This window comes from Panulirus ornatus, chromosome 73 (genome assembly GCF_036320965.1).
Source record: "Panulirus ornatus isolate Po-2019 chromosome 73, ASM3632096v1, whole genome shotgun sequence".
Taxonomy (NCBI): domain Eukaryota; kingdom Metazoa; phylum Arthropoda; class Malacostraca; order Decapoda; family Palinuridae; genus Panulirus; species Panulirus ornatus.
Window position 1 is genome coordinate 15,910,520 of NC_092296.1, and position 20,158 is coordinate 15,930,677.

At 48.3% G+C, this 20,158-nt stretch overlaps 1 protein-coding gene across 1 annotated transcript in view; it reads left to right on the forward strand.

Moving 5' to 3' along the window:
- The first annotated feature begins 2,130 nt into the window (after positions 1 to 2,130).
- Positions 2,131 to 20,158, forward strand: part of LOC139748292 (ionotropic receptor 21a-like) — a 111,108-nt gene continuing 93,080 nt past the window's right edge. The window contains exons 1-5 of the mRNA XM_071661279.1: positions 2,131 to 3,108; positions 3,632 to 3,885; positions 4,938 to 5,133; positions 5,353 to 5,496; positions 12,043 to 12,180. Coding sequence (XP_071517380.1) covers positions 2,131 to 3,108; positions 3,632 to 3,885; positions 4,938 to 5,133; positions 5,353 to 5,496; positions 12,043 to 12,180 — 1,710 coding nt within the window. The remainder of the gene's footprint in view (positions 3,109 to 3,631; positions 3,886 to 4,937; positions 5,134 to 5,352; positions 5,497 to 12,042; positions 12,181 to 20,158) is intronic.

Below are 20,158 nucleotides of genomic sequence, written 5' to 3' on the forward strand. Positions count from 1 at the left end.
TCATTCTCTCCATGTGACCAAACCATTTCAAAACACTCTGCTCAACCACACCTTTTTTATTACCACACATCTCTCTTACCCTATTATTACTAACTCGATCTAACCACCTCACACCACATATTGTCCTCAAACATCTCATTTCCAGCACATTCACCCTCCTGCGCACAACTCTATCCATAGCCCACACCTCGCAACCATACAACATTGTTGGAACCACTATTCCTTCAAACATACCCATTTTTGCTTTCCGAGGTAATGTTCTCAACTTCCACATATTCTTCAAGGCCCCCAGAATTTTCGCCCCCTCCTCCACCCTATGATTCACTTCCGCTTCCATGGTTACATCCTCTGCCAAATCCACTCCCAGATATCTAAAACACTTTACTTCCTCCAGTTTTTCTCCATTCAAACTTACCTCCCAACTGACTTGACCCTCAACCCTACTGTACCTAATAACCTTGCTCTTATTCACATTTACTCTCAACTTTCTTCTTTCACACACTTTACCAAACTCAGTAACCAGCTTCTGCAGTTTCTCACATTAATCAGCCACCAGCGCTGTATCATCAGCGAACAACAACTGACTCACTTCCCAAGCTCTCTCATCCACAACAGACTGCATACTTGCCCCTCTTTCCAAAACTCTTGCATTCACCTCCCTAACAACCCCATCCATAAACAAATCAAACACCATGGAGGCATCACACACCCCTGCCGCAAACCTACATTCACTGAGAACCAATCACTTTCCTCTCTTCCTCCACGCACACATGCCTTACATCCTCGATAAAATCTTTTCATTGCTTCTAACAACTTGCCTCCCACACCTTATATTCTTAATACCTTCCACAGAGCATCTCTATCAACTCTATCATATGCCTTCTCCAGATCCATAAATGCTACATACAAATCCATTTGCTTTTCTAAGTATTTCTCACATACATTTCTCAAAGCAAACACCTTATCCACACATCCCCTACCACTTCTGAAACCACACTGCTCTTCCCCAATCTGATGTTCTGTACATGCCTTCACCCTCTCAATCAATACCCTCCCATATAATTTCCCAGGAATACTCAACAAACTTATACCTCTGTGATTTGAGCACTCACCTTTGTTCCCTTTGCCTTTGTACAATGGCACTATGCAAGCATTCCGCCAATCCTCAGGCACCTCACCATGAATCATACATACATTAAATAACCTTACCAACCAGTCAACAATACAGTCACCCCCTTTTTTAATAAATTGCACTGCAATACTATCCAAACCCGTTGCCTTGCCGGCTTTCATCTTCCGCAAAGCTTTTACTACCTCCTTTCTGTTTACCAAATCATTTTCCCTAACCCTCTCACTTTGCACACCACCTCGACCAAAACACCCTATATCTGCCACTCTATCATGAAACACATTCAACAAACCTTCAAAATACTCATTCCATCTCCTTCTCACATCACCACTACTTGTTATCACCTCCCCATTAGCCCCCTTCACTGAAGTTCCCATTTGTTCCCTTGTCTTACGCACTTTATTTACCTCCTTCCAAAACATCTTTTTATTCTCCTTAAAATTTAATGATACTCCCTCACCCCAACTTTCATTTGCCCTCTTTTTCACCTCTTGCACCTTTCTCTTGACCTCCTGCCTCTTTCTTTCATACATCTCCCACTCATTTGCATTATTTCCCTGCAAAAATCGTCCAAATGCCTCTCTCTTTTCTTTCACTAATAATCTTACTTCTTCATCCCACCACTCACTACCCTTTCTAATCTGCCCACCTCTCACGCTTCTCATGCCATATATATATATATATATATATATATATATATATATATATATATATATATATATATATATATATATATATCCATCCAGGTAATGTGGGTGATGAAGCTAGTGGTTATTGTATTCTTGTGGATGATCAATACAGCAAGTAGTGAGGGGGGGTTTCAAAAGTCAGTTGGGCTACAGTTGTCATCGAGGCCGGTACGCTGCATATCTTGGTGCCCCTCATCACTTCGTTGTACCTGAAGTATGGAAAGGAAACTTTTTTTTCTGAAAGTCCTTTTAGTTTGTCTTATACATAATGAAGTGTTTACGCTTGGAAGACGAAGTTCGTACGACTGGAAGATGGCGGTTATGTCACAAGTGTTGTCAGGGCCGTTGCGAGGCGGGACGATGGTAGTTTACCTGGACGATGCCATCCCAAGAGTCGTCCAGGAAGCAATAATGACCCTGGAAGCGGTGCAGGAGACGCCTCACGTGACTCTAAGTCTTGGTGCCAACCAGACGTGGTGGCCAGACCAGCAAGCACCGGCCTTCATCCATGGTGGCTCCTTCGTGCTCCATCTTGTGCTCTTTCTCACAAACCCAACCAAGTTCCTCCAGTCGCTGTGGACGAACTGGAAGCCCCGGTACCTCCTGCTCTTCAGCCTGGCGTCGTCGAGCTCCGACGCCACTGTCCTCAACCATGACGTGTTCAACAGCGTTCAGAAGGTGGCATTAATCATGGTACTACCAGATGAGCTACGTGGAAGACCTCGTACAATGGGTGTATATACCCTCCAGCCCTTCTCATCAAGCACTCCCCTGTTCCTTGGTGAGTGGAATAAAGAGCAGTATAGTGAGTGGGACAGTGTATTCATAGACCGATACCCGAACTTTGGCGGCTACAGGTTTGAGCTAGCCACCTGGTACAATAATCCTCCCTTTTTATACCAGAAAGACCCAGCCTCTGATGGCTCCAGGGAGGGGGTCACACTGAAGATGTTGGACGCCATGGCATCAAAGATGAATTTTACATACACCACAACACTGAGGTCTCCTGATCTAAAGTGGGGAGGATTAGAAAACGGCACCTGGGATGGGGTCTTAGGCGTTGTTCAGAGAAAGGAAAAGAACTTCACCGTCAATCACTTTTATCAAACACCAGATCGCTTGAGGGACTTCGATATATCAACCTCTTGTTGGAACGATGGTTTTGGTGTCTTCCTGCTGAGGCCACAGCCGTTGCCACAGTGGGTTAACATATACCGACCCTTCCAACCTCAGGTGTGGGCTGTCCTCCTGGCCACTTCCCTCCTTGCTATGGGACATATGACCTTCATGGTGAGTGATCTTGTTACATCTGGACGTATTCAGTAGACACACACACACACACACACACACACACACACACACACACACACACACACACACACACAAGTACAAATTCAGAAGAAAACGAGGACCAACATTCTCTCTCTCTCTCTCTCTCTCTCTCTCTCTCTCTCTCTCTCTCTCTCTCTCTCTCACACACACACATACATGAATATAAACATGTACACCTTCACATTCTATGTATCATTTACAAATCTGGATGTGACTTGCAATATGCATAGAAGAGACTCCTGTATTTACATCCAACGTGTTATTTCCATCCTTAAATCATAACTCGTGTCAATACCATTGCTCTTTTCGTCATGTGTTATGTTTATGTCATTCATAAATGATCTCATCAAGACCTGCTGCTGGTCCTGTCTAAATGCTACAAACTCAGCAAATCACTTTTATGTCAATTTTTCTGGAATACATTACAATAGCATTAGAAAAGTGTGACTCTGAACCTACAAGGTTGTGTCTACTTGTGCAGGAGCGGGTCCAGAGAGAGCGCTTCCTGGGCGGTTGTGTGGTGGGCACCTGGCTGTATCTGCAGCGTGGAATGTTTGGCCAGGGCGTCCCGGCTCTCCCTCGGGCGCTGTGGCAGAGGATGTTCCTGGCCGTCTGGTACCTCTACTGCCTCCTCGTCAGTATCTACTACACCAGCAACCTCGTAGCCATCTTCACCAGCCCCGCCAACCCGCAACGCATCCACACCCTCCAACAGCTGGCTGATAGTGGCTACAGGTACAGTGTCCACCATCCACACCCTCCAACAGCTGGCTGATAGTGGCTACAGGTACAGTGTCCACCATCCACACCCTCCAGCAGCTGGCTGATACTCCCCAAGGTAAAACATTACCTTGCAGACCTATTTATTTTCATTCATTACCTAATTTTCTGCGAGATTAAAATCTCTTACGTACACTCTCCCTAAAAAGTATCCTTCCCCCTGGCCTCCACTTTCTAATAATGCTCAACTGGCCGACCGAGATTAGACCTTGACTTCTCTGACATCTTGATGCAATTGCAAACTACATCATGGTGGCAGTAAACTCAAGTTGTCATCTCAGTTAACCAGTTGTAGATTATTAGAAGTTTCTGGCCAGGGTGGGAGGCAGATACTTTTTTGGGAGTGTGTACCTCACCAGGGCTTCTGTGGTCCTAGACGCATGAATTACCTTATCAGCTTTACACTCGAACTTTTAATGTCACTAACATATACACCACAGAACAAACCAGACCAATATTGGGCGAACATTTTGAGGTATACTAGACTGGCCAGTTACTTCTGGAATACGACAACAGTTTACCCGGCAGACTTGCCAAGGTTTACATAAAAAAGTAAATTCGAATCTACAAATACCACTTAGAAAGTCTACCTTACTGATGAGGTGTGACATGGATACCTGGCACCTTGTGTTGTGGGTCATAAGGAACCTTTGAAATACCAATTAGATAATACACGAAATTAATGACAGACGTTATACCTATGTATATGAAATTTGATAGACTTAATTATTGAAGTTAAAAACAATGTGCATTTCTTATTTGAACATGAATTATAATGATGATAATAGTAATAATAATGATAATTATAATGATATCCGCTATGTAGTGCCTTAGTAGTTCAGTGGATAAAATGCTTGAAAGCTAAATCAGAACATTGTAGAATGGAATATGGTTCATAAAAGAGTCAGATATACATATAGTTAATTCACTTATCTGGCTCCATTAGGCAAATATTTCTAGCAGGCTGTGTGGGTGGATGTGTCACTATCCTCTGCATGTAACCAAAGGCTGGCGATGGTTGACGACGGTGCAAGTCTACCGTCCGTACTGAGGCGGTCAAGGGACGACGTGTACATGAGGTTGTACACCAAGCTGGACCTGCTCCCGCTGGAGGAGGAAGCTGCAGCATCCATGCTGGCAGGAACCCACGCCTTGGTCCACACTACAGCTTATGTGATCACTCGTTTAACAGGTCACTACAAGGTAAGGTGGCAGGACTCTCTCTCTCTCTCTCTCTCTCTCTCTCTCTCTCTCTCTCTCTCTCTCTCTCTCTCTCTCTCTCTCTCTCTCTCTCTCTCTCTCTCTCTCTCTCATTAATACAAATTATAACTCTAGTTCTGAGTCTGTGGTGCAGATAGACTAGGATTTCTTTGAGAAAGTGTCATGGAACATAATAGCCAGGTACTTAACCAACACTTGCAGGTATTTAACTGGTACTTGGTGAAGGAGCAATTTCAACAAAGCTACATATCATGGTGCTTCCCTAAGCACACTCCCTGGAAGTACAAGTTTGACCAGGACCTCCAGCGGATGGTGGGGGGTGGCCTCGTCCAACACTGGTTCAAGGTGAGGCACCAGGGGTGAGGCACTTACTGTGAGGTACCCAGGATGAGGCACTTATTGTGAGGCATCCAGGGTGAGGCTCTTATTGTGAGGCACCCAGGGTGAGGCACTTATTGTGAGGCATCCAGGGTGAGGCACTTACTGTGAGGTACCCAGGATGAGGCACTTATTGTGAGGCATCCAGGGTGAGGCTCTTATTGTGAGGCACCCAGGGTGAGGCACTTATTGTGAGGCATCCAGGGTGAGGCACTTACTGTGAGACACCCAGGGTGAGGCACTTATTGTGAGGCACCCAGGGTGAGGCACTTACTGTGAGGCACCAGGGGTGAGGCACTTACTGTGAGACACCCAGGGTGAGGCACTTACTGTGAGGCACCAGGGGTGAGGCACTTATTGTGAGGCACCCAGGGTGAGGCACTTACTGTGAGGCACCAGGGGTGAGGCACTTACTGTGAGGCACCCAGGGTGAGGCACTTACTGTGAGACACCCAGGTTGAAGCACTTACTGTGAGACACCCAGGGTGAGGCACTTATTGTGAGGCACCCAGGGTGAGGCACTTACTGTGAGGCACCAGGGGTGAGGCACCCAGGGTGAGGCACTTATTGTGAGGCACTCAGGGTGACGCACTTACTGTGAGGCACCAGGGGTGAGGCACTTACTGTGAGGCACTTATTGTGAGGCATCCAGGGTGAGGCACTTATTGTGAGGCATCCAGGGTGAGGCACTTACTGTGAGGCACCAGGGGTGAGGCACTTACTGTGAGACACCCAGGGTGAGGCACTTATTGTGAGGCACCCAGGGTGAGGCACTTACTGTGAGGCACTAGGGGTGAGGCACTTACTGTGAGGCACCCAGGGTGAGGCACTTATTGTGAGGCACCAGGGGTGAGGCACTTACTGTGAGGCACCCAGGGTGAGGCACTTATTGTGAGGCACCAGGGGTGAGGCACTTATTGTGAGGCACCCAGGGTGAGGCACTTATTGTGAGGCACCAGGGGTGAGGCACTTATTGTGAGGCACCAGGGGTGAGGCACTTACTGTGAGGTACCCAGGGTGAGGCACTTACTGTGAGGTACCCATGGTAAGGCACTTATTGTGAGGCACCCTGGGTGAGGCACTTATTGTGAGGCACCCAGGGTGAGGCACTTACTGTGAGGTACCCAGGGTGAGGCACTTACTGTGAGGTACCCAGGGTGAGGCACTTACTGTGAGGCACCCAGGGTGAGGCACTTACTGTGAGGCACCCAGGGTGAGGCACTTACTGTGAGGTACCCAGGGTGAGGCACCAGGGGTGAGGCACTTACTGTGAGGTACCCAGGGTGAGGCACCCAGGGTGAGGCACTTATTGTGAGGCACCCAGGGTGAGGCACTTATTGTGAGGCACCAGGGGTGAGGCACTTACTGTGAGGTACCCAGGGTGAGGCACCCAGGGTGAGGCACTTAGTGTGAGGCACCCTGGGTGAGGCACTTATTGTGAGGCACCCAGGGTGAAGCACTTATTGTGAGTTTTCCAGTGTGAGGCACTTATTGTGAGGCACCCAGTGTGAGGCATTATTGTGAGGCATCCTGGGTGAGGCACTTATTATGAGGCACCCAGGGTGAGGCACTTATTGTGAGGCACCCAGTGAGGCACTTATTGTGAGGCACCCAGGGTGAGGCACTTATTGTGAGGCACCCAGGGTGAGGCACTTATTGTGAGGCACCCAGGGTGAGGCACTTATTGTGAGGCACCCAGGGTGAGGCACTTATTGTGAGGCACCCAGGGTGAGGCACCCAGGGTGAGGCACTTATTGTAAGGCACCCAGGGTGAGGCGCTTATTGTGATGCTCCCAGGGTGAGGCACTTATTGTGAGGCACCCAGGGTGAGGCACTTATTGTGTTGCACCCAGGGTGAGGCACTTATTGTGAGGCACCCAGGGTGAGGCACTTATTGTGAGGCACCCAGGGTGAGGCACTTATTGTGAGGCACCCAGGGTGAGGCACTTATTGTGAGGTACCCAGGGTGAGGCACTTATTGTGAGGCACCCAGGGTGAGGCACTTATTGTGTTGCACCCAGGGTGAGGCACTTATTGTGAGGCACCCAGGGTGAGGCACTTATTGTGAGGCACCCAGGGTGAGGCACTTATTGTGAGGCACCCAGGGTGAGGCACTTATTGTGAGGCACCCAGGGTGAGGCACTTATTGTGAGGCACCCAGGGTGAGGCACTTATTGTGAGGCACCCAGGGTGAGGCACTTATTGTGAGGTACCCAGGGTGAGGCACTTATTGTGAGGCACCCAGGGTGAGGCACTTATTGTGAGGCACCCAGGGTGAGGCACTTATTGTGAGGTACCCAGGGTGAGGCACTTATTGTGAGGCACCCAGGGTGAGGCACTTATTGTGAGGCACCCAGGGTGAGGCACTTATTGTGATGCACCCAGGGTGAGGCACTTATTGTGAGGTACCCAGGGTGAGGCACTTATTGTGAGGCACCCAGGGTGAGGCACTTATTGTGAGGCACCCAGGGTGAGGCACTTATTGTGAGGCACCCAGGGTGAGGCACTTATTGTGAGGCACCCAGGGTGAGGCACTTATTGTGAGGCACCCAGGGTGAGGCACTTATTGTGAGGTACCCAGGGTGAGGCACTTATTGTGAGGCACCCAGGGTGAGGCACTTATTGTGAGGTACCCAGGGTGAGGCACTTATTGTGAGGCACCCAGGGTGAGGCACTTATTGTGAGGTACCCAGGGTGAGGCACTTATTGTGAGGCACCCAGGGTGAGGCACTTATTGTGAGGCACCCAGGGTGAGGCACTTATTGTGAGGCACCCAGGGTGAGGCACTTATTGTGAGGCACCCAGGGTGAGGCACTTATTGTGAGGTACCCAGGGTGAGGCACTTATTGTGAGGTACCCAGGGTGAGGCACTTATTGTAAGGTACCCAGGGTGAGGCACTTATTGTAAGGTACCCAGGGTGAGGCAATTATTGTAAGGTACCCAGGGTGAGGCACTTATTGTAAGGTACCCAGGGTGAGGCACTTATTGTAAGGTACCCAGGGTGAGGCACTTATTGTGAGGTACCTAGGGTGAGGCACTTATTGTAAGGTACCCAGGGTGAGGCACTTATTGTGAGGTACCCAGGGTGAGGCACTTATTGTAAGGTACCCAGGGTGAGGCAATTATTGTAAGGTACCCAGGGTGAGGCACTTATTGTAAGGTACCCAGGGTGAGGCACTTATTGTGAGGTACCCAGGGTGAGGCACTTATTGTAAGGTACCCAGGGTGAGGCAATTATTGTGAGGTACCTAGGGTGAGGCACTTATTGTAAGGTACCCAGGGTGAGGCACTTATTGTGAGGTACCTAGGGTGAGGCACTTATTGTAAGGTACCCAGGGTGAGGCAATTATTGTAAGGTACCCAGGGTGAGGCACTTATTGTGAGGTACCCAGGGTGAGGCACTTATTGTGAGGCACCCAGGGTGAGGCACTTATTGTGAGGCACCCAGGGTGAGGCACTTATTGTGAGGCACCCAGGGTGAGGCACTTATTGTGAGGCACCCAGGGTGAGGCACTTATTGTGAGGCACCCAGGGTGAGGCACTTATTGTGAGGCACCCAGGGTGAGGCACTTATTGTGAGGCACCCAGGGTGAGGCACTTATTGTGAGGCACCCAGGGTGAGGCACTTATTGTGAGGCACCCAGGGTGAGGCACTTATTGTGAGGCACCCAGGGTGAGGCACTTATTGTGAGGCACCCAGGGTGAGGCACTTATTGTGAGGCACCCAGGGTGAGGCACTTATTGTGAGGCACCCAGGGTGAGGCACTTATTGTGAGGCACCCAGGGTGAGGCACTTATTGTGAGGCACCCAGGGTGAGGCACTTATTGTGAGGCACCCAGGGTGAGGCACTTATTGTGAGGCACCAGGGTGAGGCACTTATTGTGAGGCACCCAGGGTGAGGCACTTATTGTGAGGCTACCCAGGTGAGGCACTTATTGTGTGCACCCTAGGGTGAGGCACTTATTGTGAGGCATCCCATGGTGAGGCACTTTTTTGAGAGGTCACCTGGGTGAGGCACATATTGTGAGGGCACCCAGGTTGAGGCACTTATTGTGTGAGGCTTCCAGGGTGACGGGCACTTATTGTGTTGCACCAGGGTGAGGCACTTATTGTGAGGCACCCAGGGTGAGGCACTATTGTGAGGTACCCTGGTGAGGCACTTATTGGGAGGCACCAAGGGTGAGACACTTATTGTGAGGCACCCAGTGGGAACTTATTGATGTGGCACCCAAGGGTGAGGGCTCTTATGTAGAGGCACCCAGGGTGAGGCACTTATTGTAGAGGCACTCCAGGGGTGAGGCACTTATTGTAATGGGCACCCAGGGTGAGGCACTTATTGTGAGGCACCCAGGGTGAGGCACTTATTGTGAGGCACCCAGGGTGAGGCACTTATTGTGAGGCACCCAGGGTGAGGCACTTATTGTGAGGCACCCAGGGTGAGGCACTTATTGTGAGGCACCCAGGGTGAGGCACTTATTGTGAGGCACCCAGGGTGAGGCACTTATTGTGAGGCACCCAGGGTGAGGCACTTATTGTGAGGCAACCCAGGGTGAGGCACTTATTGTGAGGCACCCAGGGTGAGGCACTTATTGTGAGGCACCCAGGGTGAGGCACTTATTGTGAGGCACCCAGGGTGAGGCACTTATTGTGAGGCACCCAGGGTGAGGCACTTATTGTGAGGCACCCAGGGTGAGGCACTTATTGTGAGGCACCCAGGGTGAGGCACTTATTGTGAGGCACCCAGGGTGAGGCACTTATTGTGAGGCACCCAGGGTGAGGCACTTATTGTGAGGCACCCAGGGTGAGGCACTTATTGTGAGGCACCCAGGGTGAGGACACTTATTGTGAGGCACCCAGGGTGAGGCACTTATTGTGAGGCACCCAGGGTGAGGCACTTATTGTGAGGCACCCAGGGTGAGGCACTTATTGTGAGGCACCCAGGGTGAGGCACTTATTGTGAGGCACCCAGGGTGAGGCACTTATTGTGAGGCACCCAGGGTGAGGCACTTATTGTGAGGCACCCAGGGTGAGGCACTTATTGTGAGGCATCCAGGGTGAGGCACTTATTGTGAGGCACCCAGGGTGAGGCACTTATTGTGAGGCACCCAGGGTGAGGCACTTATTGTGAGGCACCCAGGGTGAGGCACTTATTGTGAGGCACCCAGGGTGAGGCACTTATTGTGAGGCACCCAGGGTGAGGCACTTATTGTGAGGCACCCAGGGTGAGGCACTTATTGTGAGGTACCCAGGGTGAGGCACTTATTGTGAGGCACCCAGGATGAGGCACTTATTGTGAGGCACCCAGGGTGAGGCACTTATTGTGAGGTACCCCATGGCGTGAGGCACTTATTGTGAGGCACCCAGGGTGAGGCACTTATTGTGAGGCACCCAGGTGAGGCACTTATTGTGAGGCACCCAGGGTGAGGCACTTATTGTGAGGCCGGTGAGGCCACTTATGGAGTCCAGTAGGCACTTATTGTGAGGCACCCAGGTGAGCATTATTGTGAGGCACCCAGTGGGTGAGGCACTGATTATTGATGAGGCACCCCAGGGTGAGGCACTTATTTGTGAGGCACTGGTGAGGCACTATTGTGAGGCACCCAGGGTGAGGCACTTATTGTGAGGCACCCAGGGTGAGGCACTTATTGTGAGGCATCCAGGGTGAGGCACTTATTGTGAGGCACCCAGGTTGAGGCACTTATTGTGAGGCATCCAGGGTGAGGCACTTACTGTGAGGCACCCAGGGTGAGGCACTTATTGTGAGGCACCCAGGGTGAGGCACTTATTGTGAGGCATCCAGGGTGAGGCACTTATTGTGAGGCACTGTATTGTGAGGTATCCAGGGTGAGGCACCCAGGGTGAGGCACTTATTGTGAGGCATCCAGGGTGAGGCACTTATTTTGAGGCATCCAGGGTGAGGCACTTATTTTGAGGCATCCAGGGTGAGGCACTTATTGTGAGGCACCCAGGGTGAGGCACTTATTGTGAGGCACCCAGGGTGAGACACTTATTGTGAGGCACCCAGGGTGAGGCACTTATTTTGAGGCGTCCAGGGTGAGGCACTTATTGTGAGGTACCCAGGGTGAGGCACTTATTGTGAGGCACCCAGGGTGAGGCACTTATTGTGAGGTACCCAGGGTGAGGCACTTATTGTGAGGCACCCAGGGTGAGGCACTTATTGTGAGGCATCCAGGGTGAGGCACTTATTGTGAGGCACCCAGGGTGAGGCACTTATTGTGAGGCACCCAGGGTGACCCTAATTACGAAACAGGTGGTCCTCAGAGGTATGGTTGTGTATTTAAAAGGCCTGTGATAAATTCGTGTAGTGTAAATCCACTTTCGGCAATATTTTATATGTAATAGAAAGACAATTATTGTCACCAAATCAGATCTTAATGATTGCTGGAAACCTTCAGTTTACACCAAATCCTAATCAAAGAAGTTAACAAAAGGGAATCACCTATGAAAGATCCACTCACGCCTCTTGAGCTGAAAGGTTCTGCGTTTATAGGTGGAGATGGAGACACTGAAGGACTGGAAGCGGCAGCAACAGGAGTCGTTGGGGCAGCCCACCAACATGTTCCTCACCCTCCAGCACCTCCAGGGGATCTTCTACATCCTCATCCTCGCCTGGGCCGCCAGCGTCGCCGTGTTCCTGCTGGAGCTGCTCAGGCACCGCTGCTCTCGCCGCTAAGAGCCAGGCACTGCTGGAGCTGCTCAGGCACCGCTGCTCTCGCCGCTAAGAGCCAGGCACTGCTGGAGCTGCTCAGGCACCGCTGCTCTCGCCGCTAAGAGCCAGGCACTGCTGGAGCTGCTCAGGCACCGCTGCTCTCGCTGCTAAGAGCCAGGCACTGCTGGAGCTGCTCAGGCACCGCTGCTCTCGCCGCTAAGAGCCAGGCACTGCTGGAGCTGCTCAGGCACCGCTGCTCTCGCTGCTAAGAGCCAGGCACTGCTGGAGCTGCTCAGGCACCGCTGCTCTCGCCGCTAAGAGCCAGGCACTGCTGGAGCTGTTACGGCATAGTTGTGTTGATGCTAAGAGCCAGACACTGGTAGTGTTGCTCAGGCATCACTGTTCTCACTGTAAGAAGGCAGGCACTACTGTACCAGCACCAGTGCTGATAGGATCCTCACACAAAGCTGTATAGGTCATGTTTCTCTCATCTCCAGGTGTCCATCAGTGGTGGAGTTGCTCAGGTACCAGTGCTCTTGCCTCTGCCACCAGCGAGAGGGAGAACATAGGTAGTAGTGTACTGGCTCCTCCCATGACCCCTGCAAATTGAAGGCGTACTAATCTGACTACACTTTATTGTGTGACTCTGCCACCAGTGAGAGGGAGGGCTCAGGTGGTAGTGTCTTGGCCCCTCTCAGTACCCCAGCTAACTCAAGGGTTATCCCGTTAAGACATCGGCACTTCTCTGATATTTAAGGCACTGTTACCCTCATATACCAAGCACTGCTCACTGCTTTTATGCTTGGCGTGTCAAACATTGTTCCTCCACAGACCACTGGAAATATGGGACTCTGGTGGTAGAAGGTCACATATCCTGGACTTTGTAATAATCAATAATCAGCATAAAACACTTTTATGTCGGTCCATACGTGTGTCACAACGTCCTGCTCCTTTTTTTAAGTCAAGATTTCCATATTGTTACATTCCAGCACGAGTTACAACTTTCAGAAATCAGTATGATTAACAAATACAAATTATTATATCAACAAAAATATTCAGGTAAGGATTAACTATAGCACATTTTAACTGTCAAATCCCATAGTATTAGGTTTACAGTAGTTATGTACTTGAGTGTTCTAATGTCATAAAGTTCACTGTCTCTATCAACTATATATGTGCTTGTGAGAAAACCTTAAGGGGCACGACCACGAAAATTAATTAAGGTTGCTGTGTAGGATTGGATAATAGCAGGTGAAGAAAGGCACTGGAGTACCACTGTGATATTAAGAAGCACACACTTAATGTAGATCTGGTGTGAACTGTGATCAATGGTGGGTGGGCAAACCAAGCCACACTTGGCTAGTACACTAAACATGGGTTTGCTCCCGTATACACTGGTTAAGGTGTGCTGGTCAGTACACAAAGAGTAGTGGGTCATCCTCTACACAGGTGAGGGTGGCTGGTCAGTGAGGGTGGGCTGGTCTGTACACTAAGAGCGGTGGGTCATCCTTTACACAGGTGAGGGTGGGCTGGCCAGTGCACTAAGAGTAGTGGGTCATCCTCTACACAGATGAGGGTGGGCTGGCCAGTGCACTAAGAGTAGTGGGTCATCCTCTACACAGGTGAGGGTGGGCTGGTCAGTACACAGGCATGAATGGATCAACCATAACACAGACAGTGACTCTCCTTGACCACTCCGACTGTCACTCTAAGCCAATAAACTTTAGTTTAATATAAAGCACATCATTCTCCTGTTGCGAGAAACATTGTCATAATACACTGTGATGATTGTACTTTAGATAAATATCAGCATTTATTTCTTGGTAAATAAACAGGTAAGTCAGTAAGTCAGGATGTACTCGTCTCTGTAAGAGAATTTGATTTTCTCAAGATTATCCAAGGGCCTAATATCCTGGGTGGCTCTGAAAATGAGATGATCCGACTTTCCTTTGATTATCATTCCTTTATAATTTCGTGATTTTGTTAAACAACCAGGTATTTGGAAATGTTCCAAGCTTGTGTAGTTACATTTAGAAATAGATACTGTGCATATTAGACATAGTCTCATTATATCCTTAAAAGAACCCAAGGAAGGTGAGCGGAAGGTGAGCAAGAATATTCTGGCCTCAGGATCCTACAGTCTTTAATACGCCATTGATTACAGGAAGCTGTTGCAAGTGAAGATCTGTACACTTATAACCTGTACTAAAGTGTACGACATTCCTGGCATGATAAGAGAAGTTCATTCTCAGTTTTGCAGCTACGAACGAGAAGGTGAGTTGTTAGTGGAAGGTAAGGTGTATTAAGGAAAATATAAACCCATCTTTACGTCTGTATATATGTATATGTCTGTGTATGTATATGTGTGTATACGTTGAAATGTATAGGTATGTATATATGTGTGTGTGTGTGGGCGTTTATGTATATACATGTGTATGTGGGTGGGTTGGGCCAATTTTCCTTCTGTTTCCTTGCGCTACCTCGCTAACGCTGGAGACAGCGACTAAGTATAATAATAATGAAACTATAAGCACAACTCAGCCACAGTCAGCACGAAACCACTATCACATCAAGTGTCTTGTACACCATCGTTTATCATCTGACTGCAGAATTGGAACTTTTGGGAAAAGGTTTGTATTAAGTTATCAATACCAGTGTCGGTGTACTGACTGACGTGAGCATTGTTGAAGGAAATTGTATCACTGAAATACGTCAAAGGTCTGCAAGGTTGCAACTGGCATATCCAGAGGACCTGGAGGGCTGCTTCCCTGATGAATTCCTTCGTTATGTTCAGTGCACAAAGGGCACGTCACATGTGACGACAAGACCCTTTGAATAAACTTCGTGAACTAGACACTTCACAACTGGATATGCTTTTGCCCAACAGATGAGTTGCTTTGAATATTTATGTGACTATTATGGCGTCAAATGCTGGAGGGGATCGAGCTATTAAAATATTTAGAAACATAAATTCTTACACAGTGTTATAGTTTCATGCTTATTTCTAAGTGTGAGGAATTGATGGTTTTAATATAGTGCTGGAGGGGGGGGGGGGATGGGGGCTCACGGTAGCTAAACTCTCACAGGGGTTCCACAAGTGAACGGAGGTATGAGGTGTCATGTGTTAAGTTGAATTCTGGAATTATTTTGTATCACTGTTTTTCATACGTGTTATCTGCGTATGTAGAGGATGGAACTTTGATCATACGGCTGGCATATCCGTCCAATCGAGGAAAATCTGTTTGGGAAATATTACTCTCCCAGACTAGTGTGGTGCCAGTCTATCACGAAAGTGATTTATAGCACTGTACCTCAGCAATCAGATAGCGTCATAATAATCACCTGCTCTGCGTCTGACATCTCTGATGACATTTTGTTTTGATAGTTTCGGCAAAGAGGATACGTTTCACCGAAATTTGAAAGATTTTAAAAGGTGGGCACATTAACACCATAAAAGATCGTATACATATTAATACAATGATCAAAATCAAAGCACATAATTATCAGGATAAAATCGCTTTCCCATTAAGCACGAGAAAGTTTAGTTTGCCGTTAATGTTTTCTACACGTTCTCCTTTACAAGTTACGAGCTTATGCACAAGATGGCGTTAGTGGTGGCAATATTTGACGTCTTCATAAAACCATTGGTAATCTAGGGTAGTTACCCTTTTTGAATACAGTCTCATTGGTTCAAATACGTGACGTCAGATGTTTGTTTGTGTCAGTTAACCCAGAGCACTGGTGGCTTAAGGATGTATCCAGTGTGTGTCTGTGTTTGTACAATGGTTCTAAACCCGTTTTTTAGACAGTGTTACGGTGTGAGAACTGTTGACATACCAGTGGATATAAGAACAACGGCTAATTATCCTAAAGTGTCTCCATCTTGGTGTACAGACATTCAGAGAGTGTAAACATTCAGTTGTCGATGCCATGAAGATCATGCACACACACACAAGCGTTCGTCACAAGAGGCAGCCAAATGGAGGTCAAAGTATTATACTGCTATACATTTGGATAGAGAAGTCATACTCAGTATGCTGCATGACCTAGACGAGGTAAGCAAGTTTTCGTTGAAATCATAAGACATGTTTGACGCAAGTGGGTGGAGCTGTTGCCGTATGATTCAAATCCTTATTCATGATCCTTATTTATGATTCAAATCCTTATTATGCTTTACTTCTGGTGAAATTTATAGACTATGTGAGTGAATAGCTATTTTATCTATACATTACGGAGAAGCTATACATTTTTACATATGAACATAAAGAATGTACTTTGATTACGTGATTGCGTATCGAGATATTTAGCTTTTTTTTTTTTTTTATACTTTGTCGCTGTCTCCCGCGTTTGCGAGGTAGCGCAAGGAAACAGACGAAAGAAATGGCCCAACCCCCCCCCCCCCCCCATACACATGTACATACACACGTCCACACACGCAAATATACATACCTACACAGCTTTCCATGGTTTACCCCAGACGCTTCACATGCCTTGCTTCAATCCACTGACAGCACGTCAACCCCTGTATACCACATGACTCCAATTCACTCTATTTCTTGCCCTCCTTTCACCCTCCTGCATGTTCAGGCCCCGATCACACAAAATCTTTTTCACTCCATCTTTCCACCTCCAATTTGGTCTCCCTCTTCTCCTCGTTCCCTCCACCTCCGACACATATATCCTCTTGGTCAATCTCTCCTCACTCATTCTCTCCATGTGCCCAAACCATTTCAAAACACCCTCTTCTGCTCTCTCAACCACGCTCTTTTTATTTCCACACATCTCTCTTACCCTTACGTTACTTACTCGATCAAACCACCTCACACCACACATTGTCCTCAAACATCTCATTTCCAGCACATCCATCCTCCTGCGCACATCTCTATCCATAGCCCACGCCTCGCAACCATACAACATTGTTGGAACCACTATTCCCTCAAACATACCCATTTTTGCTTTCCGAGATAATGTTCTCGACTTCCACACATTTTTCAAGGCTCCCAAAATTTTCGCCCCCTCCCCCACCCTATGATCCACTTCCGCTTCCATGGTTCCATCCGCTGACAGATCCACTCCCAGATATCTAAAACACTTCACTTCCTCCAGTTTTTCTCCATTCAAACTCACCTCCCAATTGACTTGACCCTCACCCCTACTGTACCTAATAACCTTGCTCTTATTCACATTTACTCTCAACTTTCTTCTTCCACACACTTTACCAAACTCAGTCACCAGCTTCTGCAGTTTCTCACATGAATCAGCCACCAGCGCTGTATCATCAGCGAACAACAACTGACTCACTTCCCAAGCTCTCTCATCCCCAACAGACTTCATACTTGCCCCTCTTTCCAGGACTCTTGCATTTACCTCCCTTACAACCCCATCCATAAACAAATTAAACAACCATGGAGACATCACACACCCCTGCCGCAAACCTACATTCACTGAGAACCAATCACTTTCCTCTCTTCCTACACGTACACATGCCTTACATCCTCGATATACGTTTATTTCAAAGAAACTCGTATACGAGTTTTTCAAGATCATTTTGGTGAAGAAAATAGATAATTCTATCTGAGATAGATGGTATATTATCAGAAAAGATGTAAACATGTTTGTTAGTAGCGTGAAGTACATGGAGACCCGGAAACGCTGAGCGGGTGGGCGTCACCCGGCCTAAGACCCGAGTGTTAACAACACGCCTCTGGATTCCAGCCGAAGTTTTCACATTAACTTTTCCACGTTGTAGTTATATATTTTGTGACGTCTCCTGATATTACCTTTTTGTTCCAAGATAGGTCTCCCATCTGACGTATACTTCAAATTGGTCTGATGTAAGCACAGATATGTACGAAAATTTGAGCATTTTACAGTTCACTCTAAGCAATGTATTTCTCTGGATGCTGCCACCCTAATCTAACTGCCTTTCGTGAAGCCAAAGTGGCTTTGAATTAAGCCTTCAATTTGCCTCTGTGGTTCTCGATTCCGCCACAACACACTAATGGCCTTTGACGCCGCCAAGGGCGCTTTGAATTAAGCCTTCAATTTTCCTCTTTGGTTCTTGATACCGTTACGCCACTTTAATGCCTTTGGCACGGAGGAAGGGGCTTTAGATTAAACCTTCAATTTGCCTTTTTCATCTTGGATGCCGCCACGCCACTCTAATGGCCTTTACCGCCGCCAAAGTGGCTTTGAATTAAACTTTTAATTTGTCTCTTTGTTTCTGGATGCCACAACGCCAAAGGGGCTTCAAGTTAAACCTTCAAATTGCTGCCTTCCCTCTGGATGCCGCTCTCCCCCTGTAATGACCTTTGGTGCCGCCAAAGAGGCTTTGGTTCTGGATGCCGCTGATGTACTCTAAGTGATATAATACAGGGAAGAAAGTAACACTTAAAGTGACAATGAAAATGTATTGAGTGTGGAAAAGTGAAGAAAAAAAGAATGAATTCGTGAATGAACCAAGGAAACTGAACGAAATGCCTTGGGTATACAACAAATGACATCCTACATTACAGAGGGCAGAAACGAGGGGGCCAGTGAGTATCAGGTCAGCATAGTGACAATTTGCATAGCCCAAGGGGCATAGCATTAACATGTACCACCATCCCGGAAACCAGTCATCCATCCCTCGCTCGGTCATATCAGGACGTCTTCAGGTGTGTCAGACTCGTCCCTTGTGAGGATAACGAGCCGATAGTAATATGTTTGCAAGAGACACTCATGACTTCACCTTCAGCAGGGCAACAGGAAGGGGCCGAGTGCCCAGCGGGAGAGAGAGAGAGAGTTATGATAGCGTAGAGACGGCAACATTGAGCCGTACCGAGGACATGCGCAGGGCGCCCCTCGCCGCTGTGCGCAGTGCACGTTCAGCCCGATCTGACCTGGCTCCACACACACACACACACTGGACCTGGCTGAACATGGGTGACCCCGCACGATCGGACTCCCGTCTTACCAGTCGTCACTACGAGGTCATTTCAAGGTCATGTGTGACCACTTGATGCTGCCGTAAGTGAACATTTACGAGACGAAGCGGAGACGCTGTTCAATATGCTCCCGTGCTGCAGGTTACCACACTGTGCTGCAGGTTACCACACTGTGCTGCAGGTTACCACACTGTGTTGCAGGTTACCACACTGTGCTGCAGGTTACCACACTGTGCTGCAGGTTACCACACTGTGCTGCAGGTTACCACACTGTGCTGCAGGTTACCACACTGTGCTGCAGGTTACCACACTGTGCTGCAGGTTACCACACTGTGCTGCATTTCCCTCCGTCATTTTTTTTTTTTTTTTTTTTTTTTTTTTTTTTTTTTTTTTTTTTTTTTTTTTTTTTTTTGTGCTGCAGGTTACCACACTGTGCTGCAGGTTACCACATTGTGCTGCAGGTTACCACACTGTGCTGCAGGTTACCACACTGTGCTGCAGGTTACCACACTGTGCTGCAGGTTACCACAATGTGCTGCAGGTTACCACACTGTGCTGCAGGTTACCACACTGTGCTGCAGGTTACCACACTGTGCTGCAGGTTACCACACTGTGCTGCAGGTTACCACACTGTGCTGCAGGTTACCACATTGTGCTGCAGGTTACCACACTGTTCTGCAGGTTACCACACTGTGCTGCAGGTTACCACACTGTGCTGCAGGTTACCACAATGTGCTGCAGGTTACCACAATGTGCTGCAGGTTACCACACTGTGCTGCAGGTTACCACACTGTGCTGCAGGTTACCACACTGTGCTGCAGGTTACCACACTGTGCTGCAGGTTATCACACTGTGCTGCAGGTTACCACACTGTGCTGCAGGTTACCACACTGTGCTGCAGGTTACCACACTGTGCTGCAGGTTACCACACTGTGCTGCAGGTTACCACACTGTGCTGCAGGTTACCACACTGTGCTGCAGGTTATCACACTGTGCTGCAGGTTACCACATTGTGCTGCAGGTTATCACAC